The sequence below is a fragment of the Carex rostrata genome, chromosome 15 (genome assembly GCF_964058835.1).
Source record: "Carex rostrata chromosome 15, lpCarRost1.2, whole genome shotgun sequence".
NCBI classification, from domain to species: Eukaryota; Viridiplantae; Streptophyta; class Magnoliopsida; order Poales; family Cyperaceae; genus Carex; species Carex rostrata.
In genome coordinates, this window is record NC_135932.1 from 10157011 (window position 1) to 10176620 (window position 19610).

At 35.0% G+C, this 19610-nt stretch overlaps 2 protein-coding genes and 1 non-coding gene across 9 annotated transcripts; 2 read left to right on the forward strand and 1 right to left on the reverse strand.

Moving 5' to 3' along the window:
- The first annotated feature begins 555 nt into the window (after positions 1-555).
- On the forward strand, positions 556-5809 carry LOC144566449 (Protein kinase superfamily protein). 5 transcript variants are annotated; one of them, XM_078316466.1, is made up of 16 exons: positions 556-830; positions 999-1082; positions 1583-1723; positions 1839-1912; positions 2018-2111; positions 2246-2323; positions 2409-2475; positions 2571-2665; positions 2781-2831; positions 2914-2961; positions 3693-3813; positions 4177-4357; positions 4575-4712; positions 5053-5162; positions 5281-5349; positions 5439-5809. In XM_078316466.1, the coding sequence occupies exons 1-16, from the start codon at positions 663-665 to the stop codon at positions 5552-5554; spliced, it is 1635 nt and encodes a 544-aa protein (XP_078172592.1). In that variant the 5' UTR covers positions 556-662; the 3' UTR covers positions 5555-5809. The 5 variants fall into 5 exon arrangements, with proteins under 5 accessions (XP_078172592.1, XP_078172594.1, XP_078172596.1 ...); XM_078316468.1 differs by having other exon boundaries at positions 2571-2656; XM_078316467.1 differs by having other exon boundaries at positions 557-830; positions 1842-1912.
- Positions 5810-6677: 868 nt separating this feature from the next.
- Positions 6678-6759, forward strand: TRNAS-GCU (transfer RNA serine (anticodon GCU)). Its single transcript has one exon. It is a non-coding gene; the product is annotated as a tRNA-Ser (tRNA).
- A 499-nt stretch (positions 6760-7258) lies between these two features.
- Positions 7259-12257, reverse strand: LOC144566695 (translocator assembly/maintenance protein). Of its 3 annotated transcripts, none has more exons than XM_078316718.1 (10): positions 12101-12257; positions 11892-11948; positions 11292-11351; positions 10990-11058; positions 9885-9977; positions 9453-9557; positions 9287-9364; positions 8758-8883; positions 7746-7836; positions 7259-7663 (listed from the first exon to the last, which is right to left on the reverse strand). In XM_078316718.1, exons 1-10 carry the CDS (start codon positions 12200-12202, stop codon positions 7470-7472), a joined length of 975 nt encoding a protein of 324 aa, XP_078172844.1. In that variant the 5' UTR covers positions 12203-12257; the 3' UTR covers positions 7259-7469. The 3 variants fall into 3 exon arrangements, with proteins under 3 accessions (XP_078172844.1, XP_078172843.1, XP_078172845.1); XM_078316717.1 differs by having other exon boundaries at positions 7743-7836; XM_078316719.1 differs by lacking the exon at positions 11892-11948 and having other exon boundaries at positions 7743-7836; positions 12101-12247.
- Positions 12258-19610: the final 7353 nt, after the last annotated feature.

Below are 19610 nucleotides of genomic sequence, written 5' to 3' on the forward strand. Positions count from 1 at the left end.
AAAATTGATTTATAGAAAAATAGAAGAGTAACCAAAATATAAAAAACAGAAATTTAATTATAAAAATTCAAATTCAATTCCACTCTCTTATTCAACAGAAAGAGAACCTCTTTTCTTCTATATTGGTTAATTTATTCTACCTTAGCGGGCTCAAAGGCTCAAAGCTATTATTTGTTCCATGCACTGGCCCCACACCCAAGTGCGTAATGCGAATGCCAACGTTTTATGTCCTTGTCGTCTTTAAAGACCAGGTCTAGAAGAGGAATTACCCGGGTTCTCTTTTCCAGAAGTTACAGGGCACAGGGGAGTGGTGCGTGGAATTGCTCCGTTCTCAATTTCTCATAGTTAAGCACATATCGATGACAAACGGGACCCGCATAAAGGTTCCACTCAAAACGCACCGTCTCTGGTGCGAATTGGTTTCCTCTGAGATATCTCAAACTTTGCGTGACTTTATGCAAAATCCCAACCGTTTAAATACGTTCTGCACAAATCTCAAAGCACGCATAATACTGACCCCCTACATCACCCCGAATAGGCACCGGACACGTCGGTCACGCAAAAGTTGAGATATCTCAGAGGATACGCACCGTCTCTGGTGCTCCCCCGGACTCGTTCCCCGTTGGACTCCGTTGTAGCAAATCTTATAAGATTTAGTATCAATGCGAGTCGACCGTTTCCGCTTCAAATTTCCCTCGAGGGGGCGGTCCTCACTCCTACTCTCCGCAGCAGCGGCTGCCGCCTTCACTGCCGCCGCATCCTCTACCTCCGGCGAGAGCGCCAGTCTTGCGGCCGATGGAATCATCCGCTCCTCACGTGCTATATCCACCGTATGTTTTTTCTCAGCTTCTTGTATCAATCGATCGGAACTCCTCCGGCATATTCAGGATCCAATAGATATATGAATCCACAAAAATGTTACAAGATGAACATATCAATCATTTTCTTGTCAGTAAGAAATTATTTGTCTTACCAGTAAGAAATTATTTTTCTTCTAGATTGCTTTTGTTGTGGCGGACTACAAGTATTCTTTACGCGGGTTGCCTCGAGATTCAGAAGACTACCTATTTAAGCTATCTGAGGTTACATTTGTTTTCTGTCAAGTTTCTAGTTATTTGTATTTTTTTTGTATATGACACCACCATTACACATATACATTGTTGTATATGTGATTGGCTTCCGAGCATTTTGAGTTATTTACAAATAACCCCATCCTATATTAAGTGATTCTAAGTTGTATTGCAGTAAATACTGAATGTTTCTCTTTAACTCTGGAATAATATTTCTTTTCATTAGTCCAAGTTGTACTAAAACCTTGCCAGCCGGACTGAGGTGTTGGGTTCCAAATTATATAGCTAGCATGAAAAACAGGTTTTAAGTATTTTGATTTTTGAGAAAGTTAATTAGTCAACATTTGCTTAACTAGATTGTTGTTTTAAAAATGGATGCTATTTGAAAGCAACCTAAATTTTTTTTTGGCTAATTTGAAATTAATTAAATATAGCAAATTTATTTTGAAAAAAAAAAATCTTTCTTAACTACCTTAAAAATGATGGTTACTGAACTTATCACCTCTTACCAGGTTCATTTACGATCAGCCAAGAAACTACTCAAACTCTGTGAAGCCAATGGTGGATTTTATGTTAAAGCTGGTCAATTTGTTTCTTCACTTAGGCAGGTGCCCAAGGAATATACTTCAACTCTCTCATGCCTACAAGATAAGGTGTGTGCTTTTATGTGTTCTATTCCTGTTATTGTACTTGTTGTTTAGTATACTTTATGATTCTTCTGTTGTGAAGGCATTATGCTTAATAATTTTCGTGTACTGAATTGCAAAGCAGGCAACTCCATATAATTTTGCAGATATCAAAGTGGTGATAGAGAGAAACCTGGGAAAGGATTTAACTACCTTGTAAGTATAAAACACTCGCTACAACAAAGATATCGATTGAGGAACTATTTGGTAAATTGTGGATGGTTTTGATGAACCATCAGTTTGTAAATTGTGGTTTCTTAGATTCTTGGCATTCGATGAACAGCCAGTTGCTGCCGCTTCAATTGCTCAGGTGCATCATGGTGTATTGAACAATAAGCAAGAAGTAGCTATAAAGGTGAGGATAAAATATGATGTTTACTTATTCGCATATAAAAGATAAATTCCTTTTCTTGGTTTATAACAGGAAAAAGTGTTTGTCTGTGGCATATATTTTGTAAATTGAAAATTGAAAATTTCATGTCATGCTAGGTGCAATATCCTGGACTGGAGCAGAGAATGAAGATAGATATCATGACAATGGCAATCTTATCAAAATCCATTTCAAAGGTAAACTTCCATCGCAGATTTAGTTGTTTTATTTTGTTCTTTATCTGTGGTATATCAATTGTTAAGACTTCATTTTATTTTACAGGTTTTTCCCGAATTCAGGTTTGAGCGGGTATTACGTCAATTTCAGCAGACCATGTCACTTGAACTTGGTGAGTACAATATATGTATCTCTCTCTTTCTCCTCCTTTTCTTTGAATTTTTCGTAGTATGCTGAACTTAATGTTATCATTAAAAAAATTTGTAGATTTTCTCCAGGAGGCAAACAATTCTCAGAGAGTAGCAACCTATTTTAGGAAAAACAAGGCAGTTAAAGTTCCCATTGTGTTTAGGGTTGGAACAGTACATTTTACAAAATATTAGCTATATTTGTGCAAAATATTCATCTGAAGTAAATTTTATATCAGTCTTCTGAAGATTGTTATCAATCCTAATTTTTAGACCATTTATTTCTCAGGATCTAACGACCCCCCAGGTTTTGACAATGGAATTTTGCTATGGACAAAAAGTATGTACTCAGTAAATTGATGCCCCCAGTTCTATTTCTAATTCATTTCAAATATGTCTAACTTAGGAATCCTCAAATTTAGGTGGATGATTTGGACTACTTGCAAGAAGTGGGTATAAACCCTGCGAAGGTCAGAATTTTGTTTGTCAACATGATTCTATCATTTATTGATTTTTTGTTGCTCTTTTTTGCATTGTTGGTTGTCAAATCTATACATGTAAGAGTTGTGGCAATTTAGTTGGTTTATAGTTATTTCAAGTTTAAGGAGGTAGCCACTGTACAGTTCTCCCTGTTTAATTCTATCAATATTAGATGCATTTTATACTTGTTTATATGATGAAGCACAAGGCCAGTTGCTTTTGGAGCTTTGTTGTTAACCACAAGGCCTGTATTTTCCACACCCACAAAAAACAAAAAACATTTGCTGTGTTCCACAATTATCACTTTATCTCCTCAGATTCTCTGCTTTATATGGCATATTACACCCAACTGTTGGTTAAAGGTACATTCTGTTAAATTTTGATCTCCTTGGTATTTAAGGAGGTGTTTCCCTGTAAGCCTAAGTTACAATTGATAAATCAAAAAACAATTCATGGGTTAGGTTTTGCGAATGTATGAATTGTACATCAGGTAAATTCTGGGTCTGACATCCAAATATTGTGGGATATTGAGTGTTGAGAGTATGGTATATTGTGTGCAGCTTTCATAGATCCCTTTAATGTGGTCCCCCATGGTAATATACTGAGAGTAGGTGTTTATTTCAGGTATCTAAAACATTAATGGAGCTCTTTGCAGAAATGATATTTGTCCCTTTAATGTGGTCCCCCATGGTAATATACTGAGAGTAGGTGTTTATTTCAGGTAGCTAAAACATTAATGGAGCTCTTTGCAGAAATGATATTTGTCCATGGATTTGTGCACGGTGACCCTCACCCAGGAAACATATTGGTTTCTTCTCAAGGCAATGGAAGGTTCAACTTAGGTAACTTAGTAACAAATGTCATATTCATGAAGGAAGGCATCTGAAGATTTGCACATGACCCATTGGTTCCTAAACTTCCAACTATACCCTATTAAGACCAACTCGCGCATTTTACAGTTGGACAAATTTTTTTGCACAACTGCTGATTTTTATCTTTATTTCTTGCTTTTGTTTACTTCCTTTTCTGGTTTGTGAAGTTAACTGTGTCAGCTGTTGAGCTGTTGCCCTTTTTGACATAGGACAAATGTGGGAGTTCCAAGGTCACTAAATAATGGGAGTGCTCATACCGTTTATATGCTACTGTTCCTGCTTGATAATATTGATCAAAATATGTCTTTTCTGTTTTGTTGGCTCCTGTTGCAGTGCTATTGGATCATGGAATCTACAGAGAGTTGGATGAGGAGTTTAGGGTTGATTATTGTCAGCTCTGGAGAGCACTTATCATGTTAGATTCTAGAAAAATACTGGACTTAGGTGAAAAGTTTGGTGTTGGAAAGTATTCCAAGTATTTCCCTGTTATTTTTACTGGAAGAACCATAGAAAGGTAAAGCTTCATCACCCTCAATTTACCTATTAATTTTGACCAAAAGATGTAATAAATATGCTGTTGCCAGATTACACTGGTGCAAGTACGTCGTTTGGAGACTCACAAACAGTTTTATGTTAGTAGATTACAGGAAACTCGGCACTTCTGTTGAACTTGCCCACCATATTCAGTTATAATATATATAACTTCAGTTCATTTTTTATGCTCATGTTAGTAAATCAGCCCTGGGCATTCAAATGTCAAAGGAAGAAAGTAAACATCTAAAAGACGAGCTTAGATATCTGACATTAGAAGACTTAACATCCTTCATGGATTCTTTACCTCCCGATTTTCTCGTTATTCTTAGAACAGAGTAATCTCTCTTTCTCTCCCTACCATCCCCTGCCTTCGGCCCTTAAAAACATTATTGATCGGTTGTGCAATACTTAGGCAATGCCCTATGAGGCTATGAAGCAACAAAATATCACATTATTGTATATATAGCCCATTAACAAAATATCACATTAACATTGGTCATTGCCTGTTAGACCTGCAAAAGTGAGAAATACTTCATGGATTATATTATTGTAAAGCCCATTAACACTGCTCATTTGCCTTCCATTTTAACATTTGCAGAATCATAGAAGACAAATAGTCTCTATAAGAATATTATTTAATAATCCATACCTTTTTTTTTTGTGCTTTTTGCTCAGTGGACTGTTGAGGTCCATAATTGGCAAGCTCGGAGTTGGTCGGCATGTTCGTCTGCTTGCATATGCTAAACATGCATTGTATGGCGTTGAAAAACAACATGGCTCAAAGGGTGCATATCTCCTCTAATCTTTCTCTTTTCTTTTTCCAAATATGTGTATATCTCCTCTCTCTCTCTCTTTCTCTCATATATATGCATGCTATCTCTAATTCATGTTTATCTGTATCAGGCTTTGTTAAGAATACCTTCTCACGAATTAGAATAAACATTACATATCTCTATTTAAAGCTGCTGCTTGGTGAATTTTTTTCTCTTTAACCTTTATTGTTGTCTTGTTCTCAAAATTCTCATATTTTTCCTCCAAACTTATTACTGTTCTCTTTGCAGAGTCAATGGGACTTCTATCGCAAATAAATGATACAAGACATGCTGTTGTAAATAAATTGAAGGATCTAGTTCACGGAATTCTCCAATTTTTTCATATAAGTATGTTCGTTCTTTAGTTGTGATTGACACTACAGATAACCTCATAGTTGAGAATGCTAGTTAAGAGTATATACAATCGGGTCAAGAGTACCATATTCTTGTTTAAAAAAAAAATTCTGATTTCTAATGAAATCGGTGGAATTCCCCCACTTTTATCAAAAAAAAATGTTACAAAATCGGGTCAAGACCATTGGCAATCAAATTGTTCAATCCATAGGTATGCTGTATGCTACATATTGAATTTATATAAATTTACGTCATTTCATAATGCATCAAGGATTATTTTATTTGGACAATTTAAAATTTAAATTGTTTGATAAATGATGGAATATGCAACAAATCATCATTTATTAAATACATATGTGGACATGATCCATGTACCATATATGATATGAGATCTACCCACATGTGGGTGGACTGGAAAATTCTGTCAACAAATTAAGTCAATTTGGATGGTCATAGTATAATTAAGGTATAGAGAGTATTAGAATTTTAGAAATCACAAGTTATATTTTAATTACGACCTTTTAGATCATGAATGGATGGGTGAATTGATTGTGTTAGTAGGATTTAGAAAAGATGGATGAACTTTTTTGCTACTCCTAGTACCGAGACATTTAAGTAGTGAACTGTTATTCGTTGTGTCTACTTGGTGCTTGTGGTTGTGGTGCGTAGATTAGACTATCGTCTAGTGCTTGAGTGCTTCGCTCGTCAAGCCAGTAGTAAGCTGAAATGGATTTAATTGATTGTATCATTCAAGAGTTGTTGCGGAATTCTTTTGCTTTCGGAAATGTTGGACAATGAATGAAGTCTCAAGAAAAATAACATTTGCAATTAAAAGATGTCATTTATTCATTTTTTGCGATGTTACCAGATAAGTGGCCAGTTTAGAAAAGATGGCTTAGTAAATTTGGACTTAGGTGGCCTGTTAATTTTAACAAGATTTTGAGTACCAACAAAGGGACTAAGGGAGGCCCAAGCCCAAGCCCAAGCCCAAGTATTGTTACATAAGACGCTGGATTAGACTAACATTGGGCAAGATTTATTTCCCTCTTTCGTAACGGACCCAGGATTTTCGTCAGAAACAATTATATTTAATATTTATGTTATTAATTATGTAATACATATATGGACAGCAACGTCGCTTTGGCCGAGTGGTTAAGGCGTGTGCCTGCTAAGTACATGGGGTTTCCCCGCGAGAGTTCGAATCTCTCAGGCGACGAATTTTTATTTTTCTCTGCTCGTTGTCTCAGATAGTTAATAAAAATTCTACTGTTTGCTGCTACCCTTGAATTCTATAAAATTCTGAATTTATGCCCGATTGATACTTTTTTTTAATCTTGGATCAGTTGTGCACTGATGCGACGCTTTGCTATATGAAGTGAGCTGAGAACGAAAAGTCTCCCAAAGATTGTTAACATTTAGAAAAGAAAAAGGAAAAAGAAATGAGTCTCACTGACAAATTTAAGTCATTTCGGCATTAAATTGCCATGTATTTACATGAGTATTGATTCGGAGTTGACAAGGAAACAACAGAATTCCTTGGGACGTTTGAACTTGTAAGAAATCCCTCTCATCAATTTTTCATATCCCTTAGCATGATATATGAAATATAATTGCACTATTCTGATAGTAAATTTCAGATTACCAAGCTTTGTGATATCTTTCTCAAAGAAAAAAAAACTCTCTGATGCGCCAAGTTAGTTTTACCTCGCAACACATTAGAAATATCAGATCATTTTACGCAAAAAGTTCCAAAAAGTGATAGATTGCCTCTTCTGCACAATAAAGAGGTTCATGTTGCCAAACTTACCAAAATTTGGATACCTTTCTCGAACAAAAGGGTCAAGTGATTCATTCATTTATTAAAGAGATCATAAAAAACTTTGTTTATTCAAAGTTAAAAGTGAAGAACTCTCTCCATATTTGACTTCATGAGATTCTAGATTGCCAAGCTTTGGAAATCTTTCTTCCAAGATATTTTGCTGCATTTAAACCGCCAGTAGCAATCAAACCTGACAGAGCTTGCCTCGTGCTTGATACCATGACAAGCCGTCTCAAACCTTTCCTCACGCACTTAGCTGCCACATCTTTTGATGAGACTATGATTTGAGGAGTTGCAGTTCCTACAAAGAGCGACCATTTAATGATAATGAATCATGGATAAGCATAGACAGAGAGTAATTCACAAGAGAAGAAAAATACCACTGTGACCTAGAGTGGAGCTGCCTCCCACGTGTCGTTGAATTGTCCATGGAAGAGTTGAAAAGAGGTAGTTTGTGGAGGAGGAACTGCAATCCTGCCAAATATATTAAAATTACAATATTAGAGCCTTGTTTCTTTTTCCTTTTGTTATATCTTTTGGTAATACACAGAAGAAATTATATCTGTCAGTTCAACATCAAGTTCAAGCCAAAAGTAAACACAATATAGAGAACAAATATATATAACTTTCCTGCCACAGTTTTGATCCAAAACAACCCTCCCATGAAATTCTTTCTCCTATAACACAGAAGAATTTTAATTTTGTATTGAACCCCTAATGCATGTGATTTGTAGTTGAATTCCATAATTCGACCAGTGTCAAAATATCAAAATTCAGTTCCTATTAATTAATGAGCAAAACAGGGAAGAACTTTGGCAAAATAATGGATGTTCTAAGCACAAGACCCACAGAAGGGCCATGCAATTACAACCAAAACTCCACCCTTTAGAAACTTACCATAACAGATGGCTACTTACACTGGCTATTATTGTTATAACCATATATCAAAATTATAGAAAGATCAATTAAATAAGTGCATTTTGTATGTTTTGCTTAGTGTGTAATATGTAGCCTCTCTGGTTTTGGTATGAGTTTTGGTCTATGCTGGTATTAAGGGCTTTGGGAATAGAGTATGTAGATGATGGCTGATTTCTTACTTAAACTGAGGTTGGTGCACCCCCTATTTGTGCCTTATAGGCTGAGAGGGGTATTTTTTTTCTGAGGTTTGCCAATTTAATGAGGTTATTTTTTTCACTGAGACATAGTATATCATGCAGTAGGATAGGGCAATATATATCAGTAGAGAATTTGTTTATGATGGATTATGAAGGTGCTTTGAGATGTTAGTAAATTTTGGTATTTTAGTCTAATGAAACAGGTACCTGTTGGGTACAACTATTTCCAAAAGAAAAAAAAATGTAACATCAGAACTAAGATTAAATACGAAAAAGCTACCTGCTTAAAAGACTCTGTCCCTCCAAAAGAAGAAACTTTGAGTAGCCTTTCTGACACATACTCATGTAATAGTGGTCCATACATTGATTGGAATAACTTGAAGCTTCCTTGAACTATAATTTTCACCTGAAACATAATTTCAATAGATATGACTTTTGTTTTAAGCATAGGTTCAGCAGATACTCTTAAAATGAGAAGTCACTAATTGTACTTTTCCATTATAATGCCATTATCATTAATTTTCTATTTTTTTAGCCTGCGCAATTTCAGATTGAACTGAAAATTCATTCAAGGGCAACTGGAACTTAATTGGGCCCTTCTTGTCCCAAAAAATCCTTAAAAAGGGCTAATACTTCCGTATGATGTGATGGGATCTGTATTTGTGTATTGAGCAGGTTTTGCTTAATACTGGTTGGTATCAGTAGCAGGTGCTACTGTGATCCTTGGTACTTCAGCATAAAAGCAGTTTAAAAGTTTTGGGTACCATGTGCCTCATAAACAAAAGATGTTCCAAGCTTTCTGTACTAACCTTATTTTTATCTTCTGCAAATAACATTCTTAGGTCACCCATGTATGACAAGCTACATATTTTAGCATATAAATCATCCTGCAAAAACAGGAAGGAATAAAGAGCAATCATATTGGGGCTTGCATCTGAGAAGGTAGAGAAAACAAAAAATTATAAAATAGTAAACCTCGGTGAACTCCTGAGGCAAAAGGAGAAATGAAGCTGACAGAGCTGATTTTAGGTTAAGACTGTTAACTTTGCTTATCTCCCAATTATCAACAAGTACACAAACCTGCATCGGGATTACATTAGTATACACAAAATGGGTTTTGCTATGCTCTGTACTTGAAATATTTTTATTTAGTTTTGCTCTTTCTTTTTATATCAGTATAAATATTATTCTCCTTGTTGCATGCTTAATTGAGGTAAAAGGCTCTACGATCCCAAGAAAGAACCAACTAATAGTCAAAATCAACAGTGTCCATTCGTCAGCACATATAGTAGAGAGCCAATCAAGTATAACTGTATTTATTAAATAATTACTGGTTCAATGAGCAAAACAACATTGTAAATTTCATAAAAGAAAAAACTTAAAAGCAGACCTCAGGTACAAACATACAGGTTTCTGCAAGCGACCGCTCAAGTAGAACCGATTCCAACTCAGCACATCCATTGCCAAATCATGCATCCTCACCACACCATACTTTATCCTCTGAGATATCACATAACCTTAAATTAATTTTAAAACTAGAAATTATAAAGACACTAAAGCTGCATTTTCAGCCTGACATAACCTTAATTATTTTTTCTAGATTCAGTTACACGACTTACTACAATCAAATTAGAAGATTTACAGTAAATTTACACAATAAGAATCCAAAATGAAAGACAGAAAATCCATTACCTGACTGGCTTTATGTCATGCCAGTAATGCAAATTAAAAAAAATGCATGGTGTGTAAAAGCTGAAGTCAAGTCTAGGATTATTATTCAAATCATTTAATTAAGGGTAGGGATCCGTCCACAATGAGTTAACTTGACAATCTTGGAAATATTTTTCAAATTAAATAAAAAAAAGCTTCTATTAACAGACATACTTTTACCCTTATAAATTAGTTGTATCAAATTTCATGAAATATGAATGCCATTTTGTATTCAACCAAAGTCCATTAAATGTGATCCTTTGAAGTTTTCAACTTGTGATGCACAGCAAAACTTGCATCAAATTCTATCATTTTTTACGCGCATGACACTGATGACACACATAGTAAATCACACTCCAAATGTCAGAATTCGACAGTAATAATTAATTTTGACAATTGTCAAGATTGTCACCTAAATACATTGACAATAAATCCCCGCCCTTCAACTAACAGGCCAAAATTGAGTACAAATATAGTTAAAGAAGGTATGACGAGTTAAGAAAAGCCGAGTATTTCTCTTCAAAAGCCCCCCTGTGCATCTACTCGCTTTGTTTGCCGTCTCATCTACCACCCAGTATTCTGTTGCTAATCCTAAAACCTAACTTACAAAACCTTATATGCAATAGCCAGTCGAGATGGTACCGGCATGTGTCTAATAATTGAGCAGGACCAGTAGGGTAATCCTCCAGTGAACTGTGCTCCGTTCCATATCGCTGCCTTACAGTTTATACTGTTTTTAACAACATCCTTATTTTACCATTCCTACATGCTGAACTATCATCAGATGAACCAAAAAACCAACCTTGTCTCTCCACTCCACAAATGGATTGAAATGCACGCCGGCACCAATATCATCAGCAAGGCATGTAATCTGGACAGTCAAAAAATTGTCACTTACAAAGATTAGGAAACATCAGGAAGAAAATAATACGCTTGTAAAACCCTCAATGATGGTTTTCAACTCAAATCTACAAATTTTATATTTCAGGTTTTGCCCATATTAGCACAGGAGATGGATTTGATAAAAACTAATGATTTGATCAAGTAAAAAAGACAAGTTTAGCCAAAAATGAAAATAATGTGAATTGTTGACAGAAAACAAACCGTTTTTGGGCCGAGACGAGCCATACAATTGGAGTAGTGCTTCCTGTTCCTCTCCAAATTCTGGTTTGAAGAAAATTTAAAATTTGAGGGCTTAATAGAGAAATTAACAGCTCTATTTTCTTTCAAATGACCACAAGCTCATAGACACATTTAAACAAGGAGGTACTTTGTTGGGGAAAAACTAAAACATAGAGAAGTAACTATCCATTGAACAGGCCAAGTTGGTATTTCCTGAACCCTTTTGCAAAATAGCCTCCATTATCCCCTCTCAAGAAAACTTTTAAGGAAAAATCCAAATTAAGTTCCCTGTAGTTAGTATAAAAATTGTATAATCTGAGCAGTCAAACAGTCACAGAATTTCACCAAACTTGGACCGTTTTACACAAATTTCAGCTTTTCTCTATATCGAGAAATAGAAAAGACTAAACTCCAGTAATACACCATTGGTATTTGAATCTGTAATCTGATAATGGGTCCTGGAGGCTAATTTTGGGAACAACACTTGTAGTATGGATATTTTGGATGAAGGTACTCCGAGAAGACCACAGGGTAGGCCAATTTTATTTCTGCAAAAAAGTGACTCTGAGAGAAGAAACTTGCCTCAGAATGCCACTGAACAGGATCTGAAACGCCTAGTATATAATCAACCATCGTAGCCTGAACATTTAATTTAATAAGAAAAAGTTAGAAAACAGGAAATGAACACAAGGTCAACAGCAATATAGATCATCTAAACTTTGGCTTCGTCTTTCCTGTTAGTTATCCCCTTGTATCTCACAATTAGTACTCATTGCTGAGAGAGAAGATACCTTATCAGAATTTTTCGGTAGAAGAGAGGAGCCATAAGCGCAGCAGAAATCAACTGGAGGGAGCACCTCAAGCGGCCCGGCCAGTTCCGCCACTCTCTCCATTTTTCCAACTTAATTCCGACGAGACGAAAGAAGAGCAAAAGTTTTCAATGGGGAAGCATGGAATCTGTCCGTCATCGACGAGTCCTTATCCCCCAGGTACCTGCGGTGCAATTAATAAAAATTGACGGCCCAGATTAATTTCATTTAGGCCAAACTCAATCCGGTAGCTGCTTAGGTGGTAGGGGGTATGCTTTGAGATTCATGCCAAGTGAAATGAACGATCCAGATTCTCCGCTTGCACCTCAGGTACCTGGGGTGATACGGATTCGTCATCGACTAGACTAGTAATGTTTCTTCATTTTATGGCGTAATTGAGTTGCGCTGGGAAAACGGATCACGGTCCATTGTACACACGGTCCTAAGTTAAAAAGAACGGTCCAGATCCACTAATTGTAAAAGATTAGATAATGGAGACGATGTCAATTCTGTTTGGACACACGATACTGCTCCGTACACCGTGCACCATGGCCCGCTCTATGCACCGCGCATGGACGCATACCTAAAATTAAAGTTTTGCTTAGAAGAAATTGAGCGACACACACTCCAACTCATTTTTTTTTTTTTTTATGAAAAGCCCGCAATTTTATTTATTTAAAGAGCTACGGAAATAAAATAAGACAACAAGTGTCTTAAAAAGTATACAGCTGTAAACAAACTAAAAATACATAAAGATGTGTGCATTTTATGGACACAAATTTAGTCATCCTTGCTTAATGTAAATGATAAGAGCCTACTGATTGTTTTCTCTGTGCACAAAGTTTGTCATGCTGACCGACTTTATTGTAGAAGACACTGAATCAAATTAGACTGAGAACTAAATCAACAAGACCAGGACAGTCACCACTTAAAGATCTCAATAAAGACACTGAATCAAACCAAAACATAAACCGAATCAACCGAACCTAGACAGTCACTACTTAAAGATCCCATTAAAAAGTCGGTGCCTGTGCGAGAGCCGAAAACGACATTAAAGGTCTTCAAAAACCAACTCGGGCACCATAGAAGCCCAAATGTGGCCCAAAAAAAGCAAACTCTCAGGATGGGCCTAAAGGCACGAATTTAGGTGTAAGGTGTGAATTATCGGGTTCTATGAGCTGGGAGAAAGTAGACACATGTCCTTACACATAGTAGAGTCACTTTATTTACCTCTAGCTGTAGCCCATGTAGTAAAAGTAGAAGTAGTACGTGTAACTGTAGCAACAACCATCATTATCACTGCATGTCTTCTATAGAGCCGGTGTTAATGAACCATCCATAGGAGTGGCATGCAAGGGCGGTGCACAATAAAAATTGGTGGTCCACTCTGTCAGTTTGCTTGAAGCCTGCACAATCCCCCTTCAAAAAGTAGGGCACGGTGAGGAGTAAGGTCTATTCCTAGTGACACAGGAATAGCTCTAACTCAGGAATAGCAGCTATTCCTAGTGAGCTATTTTTTGTTTTTCACGTTTGGATGAAAAAAAAGCTATTCTCAACACAAGGAATAGCTCGGGTTAGCTGCTATTCCGCTATTCCTTAGAAATGTTGGGTTAGTAGTTATTCCGAAATGTCGGGTTAGCAGCTATTCCGAGCTATTCTTTGTTTCATCCAAACGCACCCTAAGGAGGAGTGAGGTAGAAGAGGGAGAATTGTAGTAGCTAGGTAGGAGACATAATAGGGGAAGGAGTTGAGTGAGTAGAAATAACAGTAAAAAAGAGGTAAGGGAGGGGAAGATAGAGAGGGAGCATATTGGAGAGAGAAGCAAATGGAGCATTAGAGAACAGGAGAGGAGTTAGTGAGGGAGGAAAAGACAAGAATCAGATAATAGAGAAAAGGAGGAGAGGCACGAGAAGAAGAAAGCAGGAAGGAGGAGTAGACAGCGCCATCGTCACTAACAAACAACACAAACTATATATATTAATAATATTTATAACTCTACCACTCACTCTTCCATTGACGAAGAGGAGGAGAAGAGGAAACCTTTTTTGTGCAACTCGTAGAATGGGGAATCGCAACTCATTTTTGTTACCAAAACAATGTAGCTTGGATGTTTAATATATACTTGGATTATTGTATTCAATATATTTTTATATTTAATTTATATAATATCAGTATTGGATTAATAATATAATTAAAATAAAAAAATATATAATAGACATATATCTGAGATTTTTAAAAAAGTACTATATCGCTATCCGTATCTAAGGGTGTTCATTCTTTTTAGTTTGAACTAAACGTTTTGGTTTTTTCAGTTTAATGGTTCAGTTCGGTTTGCTTTTTAAAATTGAATTATAACTTTATTTCGGTTTGATTTGAAAATTTTCAAAACCATAATAACCGAACTGACCGAACTTTAATATGTTATGATTTTGGTCTAAACTGTCCAGTTTTTTTTTATTAATCAATTGCTTTAAATACTTCGGTCCATTTCTTAATACCTCAGTTTATTTCTTAATACTCTGGTTTATTTCTTAATATACTTCGGTTTATTATAAATCAATTGAACTAAACGTTTTGGTTTTTTCAGTTTAATGGTTCAATTCGGTTTGCTTTTTAAAATTGAATTATAACTTTATTTCGGTTTGATTTGAAAATTTTCGAAACCATAATAACCGAACTGACTGAACTTTAATATGTTATGATTTTGGTCTAGACTGTCCAGTTTTTTTTATTAATCAATTGCTTTAAATACTTCGGTCCATTTCTTAATACCTCAGTTTATTTCTTAATACTCTGGTTTATTTCTTAATATACTTCGGTTTATTATAAATCAATTGCTTTAAATAAAAATAATAATATATTTTGGTTTGAACCGAACAAACCGAACAAACTTGGTTCGGTTCAGTTTGGTTCTATTTTTAAACCAAATTATAACTTTAGTTTGTCTAGTTCAGTTCGATTTCAACTGAACGGAACCGATGAACACCCCTATCCGTATCATATCCAATACAATATATGTACCCAATATCCATGCAACATAGATGTCCGCTGACCATAGCTCAAGGCACTTCATTCATGTGAATGTGTGATTCATTTTTATTATTTGTTTAATTTGAATGGCACAAATTTTCAATACATACTTATCATCAGTGTTCTAAATAGCGCGCTATAGCAATGTAATAGCATTTTTCGGACCTTGAACACTAAGCTATAGAATAAAAGTGTGATATTTCAGCTACGACCGCTATAGCGGTAATATCGGTTTACTATCTACGCTACACGCTATGCTACATAGGACTTTTATATAAAGGTCCAAACTGAAAATTAATTTTAAAGATCAATTTTTTTTAAGGTTTAGACTCACTTTGCTTTTAAATAGAAAATGATAGATAGTTTATTCCATGATGCCAAGGTTTTTTTCAATAGAAAAAATATATAGTTTATGTCATGATACTCTGGTTATTTTGAATGAAAAAATAGATAGTTTATGATATTATTAGAGATATTTTGAATAGCAATATGAATATTCTAATTCCTAAATTAATTTTGTGTTATTTATTGCTTTATGAGACTTTAGATAATGTTGAAAATTAGTAGAAATATAAAATATAATTTTTTTTTTAAAATGTTATGTATGATAACTTTCGCTATAGTTACGCTATTCACAATAGCTTTTTTTTTAGCATTTTCGCTATGATAACTTTCGCTATAGTGATAGGAACACATTTAATCCAAAAGGGTCAAACAAAACTTATTTCAAAGGATCGGATGAATGCTTTTATGAACTCAAAAATAAAAATGTTTTACAAAATCAAACTCAAAGAAATGGTTTAACAAAAGATGTTCCTCAACATCACAATAGAATTGAGTCTAACAACACCAAAAGTGTCACATCTAGAGTTACAAATAGGTCATTTGTTAATCCAAAGAACAAAATTCATGAAGTGAAAACAAAATACCATGCCACTTTCAAACAAAGTAATATTACTCAAAAATAATCAATTACATTTTGTAATTATTGTTGCAAAATTGGTCGTACCTCCTTAGATTGTAGGTTTAGGAATGGAGACAACAACTCAAATGTTGTTTGGGTTCCTAAAGCTAAATTAGCTTAGATTCATACATAATCTCCCCTAATTTATTCAAATTGCCAAAAATCAAGGGGAAGATTAAACAAGATATATGTTAGTTACTAACTCAACAATAACTAATATATACTATTGTAGGAGTGATTGATTACATCTCATAAAGAAAATGCTTGGATCATTGATAGTTGTTGTTACACACAAATATTATGCGTAATCTAAACTCTGCATAATTATGAAATTCGCTTCCGCTACATACCAATTATGTGTGACAACACTAGTGACATAAAACTAAGCAAAATAGAAATGTTTGTGTTAGTTACAGCTCATACATATTGACAACAAAAACCAAATTGCCAATTCTTACAAAAATTGCTAAATTGTTGGATTTTATGAATTAAGGATATAGTAGGGGTTTAAATGCAAAAATATCAATTGCTTGACTTGTTTGAATTGCTATATCTTGGAAATTTGTTTATTGATGATTGATATGTATGAGATGTAGGAATTTATATGAATTGTATGAATTGATAACTTGTCAAGGGTTAAATTGCAAAATTGTTGAATGCGTATATGTGTATATCTTGGAACCTTGACAAGTTATATGATATGTTGAAATGCATGAAATGAATTGACATGTGTATATTGTTATATGCATTATGATATGTATGAATTAATTTGTCAATTGACAATCATTGTTTTTAAAAAAATTGCGAATTGAAATGGACTTGTCAATTGTCATGTAAAATGTTAGAGTAATCCCTCAATTTTATTTCATTTGTGATTTATCGATATTATATTGCTAAATTGAGGGGGAGTGCATATTTTGAGGGGGAGCACCTTAAATTCGTGCTAATTTTTCTCATTTTCGTCGATTTTCAAAAGGGGGAGAATTTGCTAGACATGCAAAATAACAATTGGGTAAACCAAATTGAAAAAAAAAAATCGATTTATGCACTTACTGGCATTGTATGTTTTTGCAAATCGTCAAAAGGGGGAGATTCTTGTTCGAGCAATAATCTTTTTCGTCTATTTGACTCATTTGCAAAACATACAATTATTGAATTTTACGATTTCTTCTATTTTAGAATTATGTAGGTTCAAGCCGAATTGGAATTGCAATGTAGAATGCTTGAACTGAAGATATCATGAAGATATTTATCAAGAATTTAATTTGTAATATTTTAAAGTTGGTAAAGTATTTTTGATGTTGTTTCAACAGGATAAAAATGTTGGTAACGTTTGTAAAACGTTATAACGATTATATCTTAAGAAAACGTTGTGAAACAACTCAGTTAAAGTAAAAAAACATCAAAAACGTTGTTGTAACGTTTTAAAAAGTTATAATGTTTTCTGTAACGTTTTAAAAAGTTATAATGTTTTCTGTAACGTTTTAAAAAGTTATGGCTATAACATTTTAAAAAGTTGGTAACGTTTTAATTAATTTCAAAACTTCAGAAATTCCTGATTTTGATCAAGTTTTTACAGAGCAAAACGTTATGTAACGTTTTATAAACGTTGTAACGTTTTAGATCGTTTAAGCTGAGCTGTCAGACCATTTGAAAAACTAAAATCGCAAAGGAAAAAACGTTGTAACGTTTTAGCTCAATTAGCTCATTTTTGAGCTGACTCTATAAATAGGGGATTGGGCTTTCTTCCCAAAAAAAACTCAGCCGTCCCTAATTGCAAAAGAGGCGATTTTCTGTGAGCTTGGTTCCACCATTGTTGATTGAGCTTAAAACTTCAATATCTCTCAAACAACCTCAAACTCACTTCACCAATCTTGAGTTAGATTAGGTTAGAGTGATCTATTGAGTGTTTTTCTTGAGCATCTAGACTTTGAGACTTCGTTCTCACCTCGAGTAGCTCGTGTGACTTTCCTTGGTTGTAAGGGCTTGCCGGCTCTCATCTCTAGTTGGCCGTGTGACTTCCCAGTTACTTTGTAAGGGCTCACCGGTTCACAAGTTGTAATCCTTTCGTATTGGGTAATAGAAAGGCGCACCTAGAAGAGGTTGCGACGCCCCGGAAACGTAGGCATTTGTTTTGCCGAACTTCGTTAACATCCCGCGTGTCAAATTTTTCTAAACTCATCTATTTACTTTCAATTGCAATTTAATTTCAGTTTTTGAACAATTAGTTGTGCACTTAGTGTAACAGTCTTTTTAGTTTATATATAATCGTTCAACTTTTAACTACACATTTGATGTTATTATTTTGACTACACATTCTGATTTGATTCAAACAATTTATTAATTGTGTGGCCTTATTTAACAAATTTGAGAGAACTCACGTACCATGCCGAAATTTTTTAAAATATCATATTTCAAAAAAAAAAAAAAAAAACATAAAATTATAAAAGTTCAAAAAATATCATGACCGCATCCCCTAAATGCGGACCTCTCTTCTGAAGACCGCATATAGAGAATGCGGATCATAAATGAGATCTACATCCCATAGATGCGCCCCTCATTTTTTTTTTCTTTTTCTTTTTCTTTTCCTTTTCCTTCTCTCTGTTAGATGCGGTCAATTAGTCAAACTTTCAAGCTCTCTGTTAGATGCGGTCAAATATTGCAGTCAATTTTTGGTTTGAATTGAAATGCGCCAAAGGAAAAAGAAAAAAGAGGAGGGGTGAGGCAACTAGGGGATGCGAGACATATAATTAGACTCGTCTTGAGTTTATTGGAGAAAAAAAAGAGTAATTAAGATTACTGTACTGACATATAATTAGAGGTTAAGTGATGAATTTAATTGAAGAAAATTGAATAGCTGAGAGTGTTATTTGAATCAAGAAAAAACGAATTTAGAGAATCATTTGAATCAACTAGGGGATTCAAATATAGAAATTTCAAAATATTGATTACAAACTGAACAATATTACGATGTTCTGATCAGTATATTAATTACTTTAAAAGTTTATACAGATACACTGAGAAATGAGAATTATGCAAAAATAAAAAAGGAAAAGAAAATCGCAACTCATAATTCATTCCACACTTTGAGCCTTGAGGGGATAGTTAGTAATTATTCCTCATTCAGGGAACAGGCGACTCGATGCGACGACATGGGCCCACTGGCGAAGCTGCTCTTTGACGTCTCTGTCATCTCCATTTGCAAGAACGCTCCAGTCTCCCAGCACCCGTCTCCTCTCCTCGTCGTCTATGGGACTCCAATCTGACGAGTAGCGCCTTGTTTTCGTCTTCACCTTCACCTCGCTTTTCTTCTTTCTCAGCCCTGGCACAATATCTCTCTCCACTTCTTCATCACTGTCACAGATTTTGAGCTCCTCCAACTCCTCCAACTCCTTCAACTCCAACTCCAGCTCTGACTTGCTCCTTCTCAGTGGGCTTTTCGGCGGTTTCCTTCTCTTCATGGTATCCATCTCGGCTAAATTCCATTGGCTTGATTGG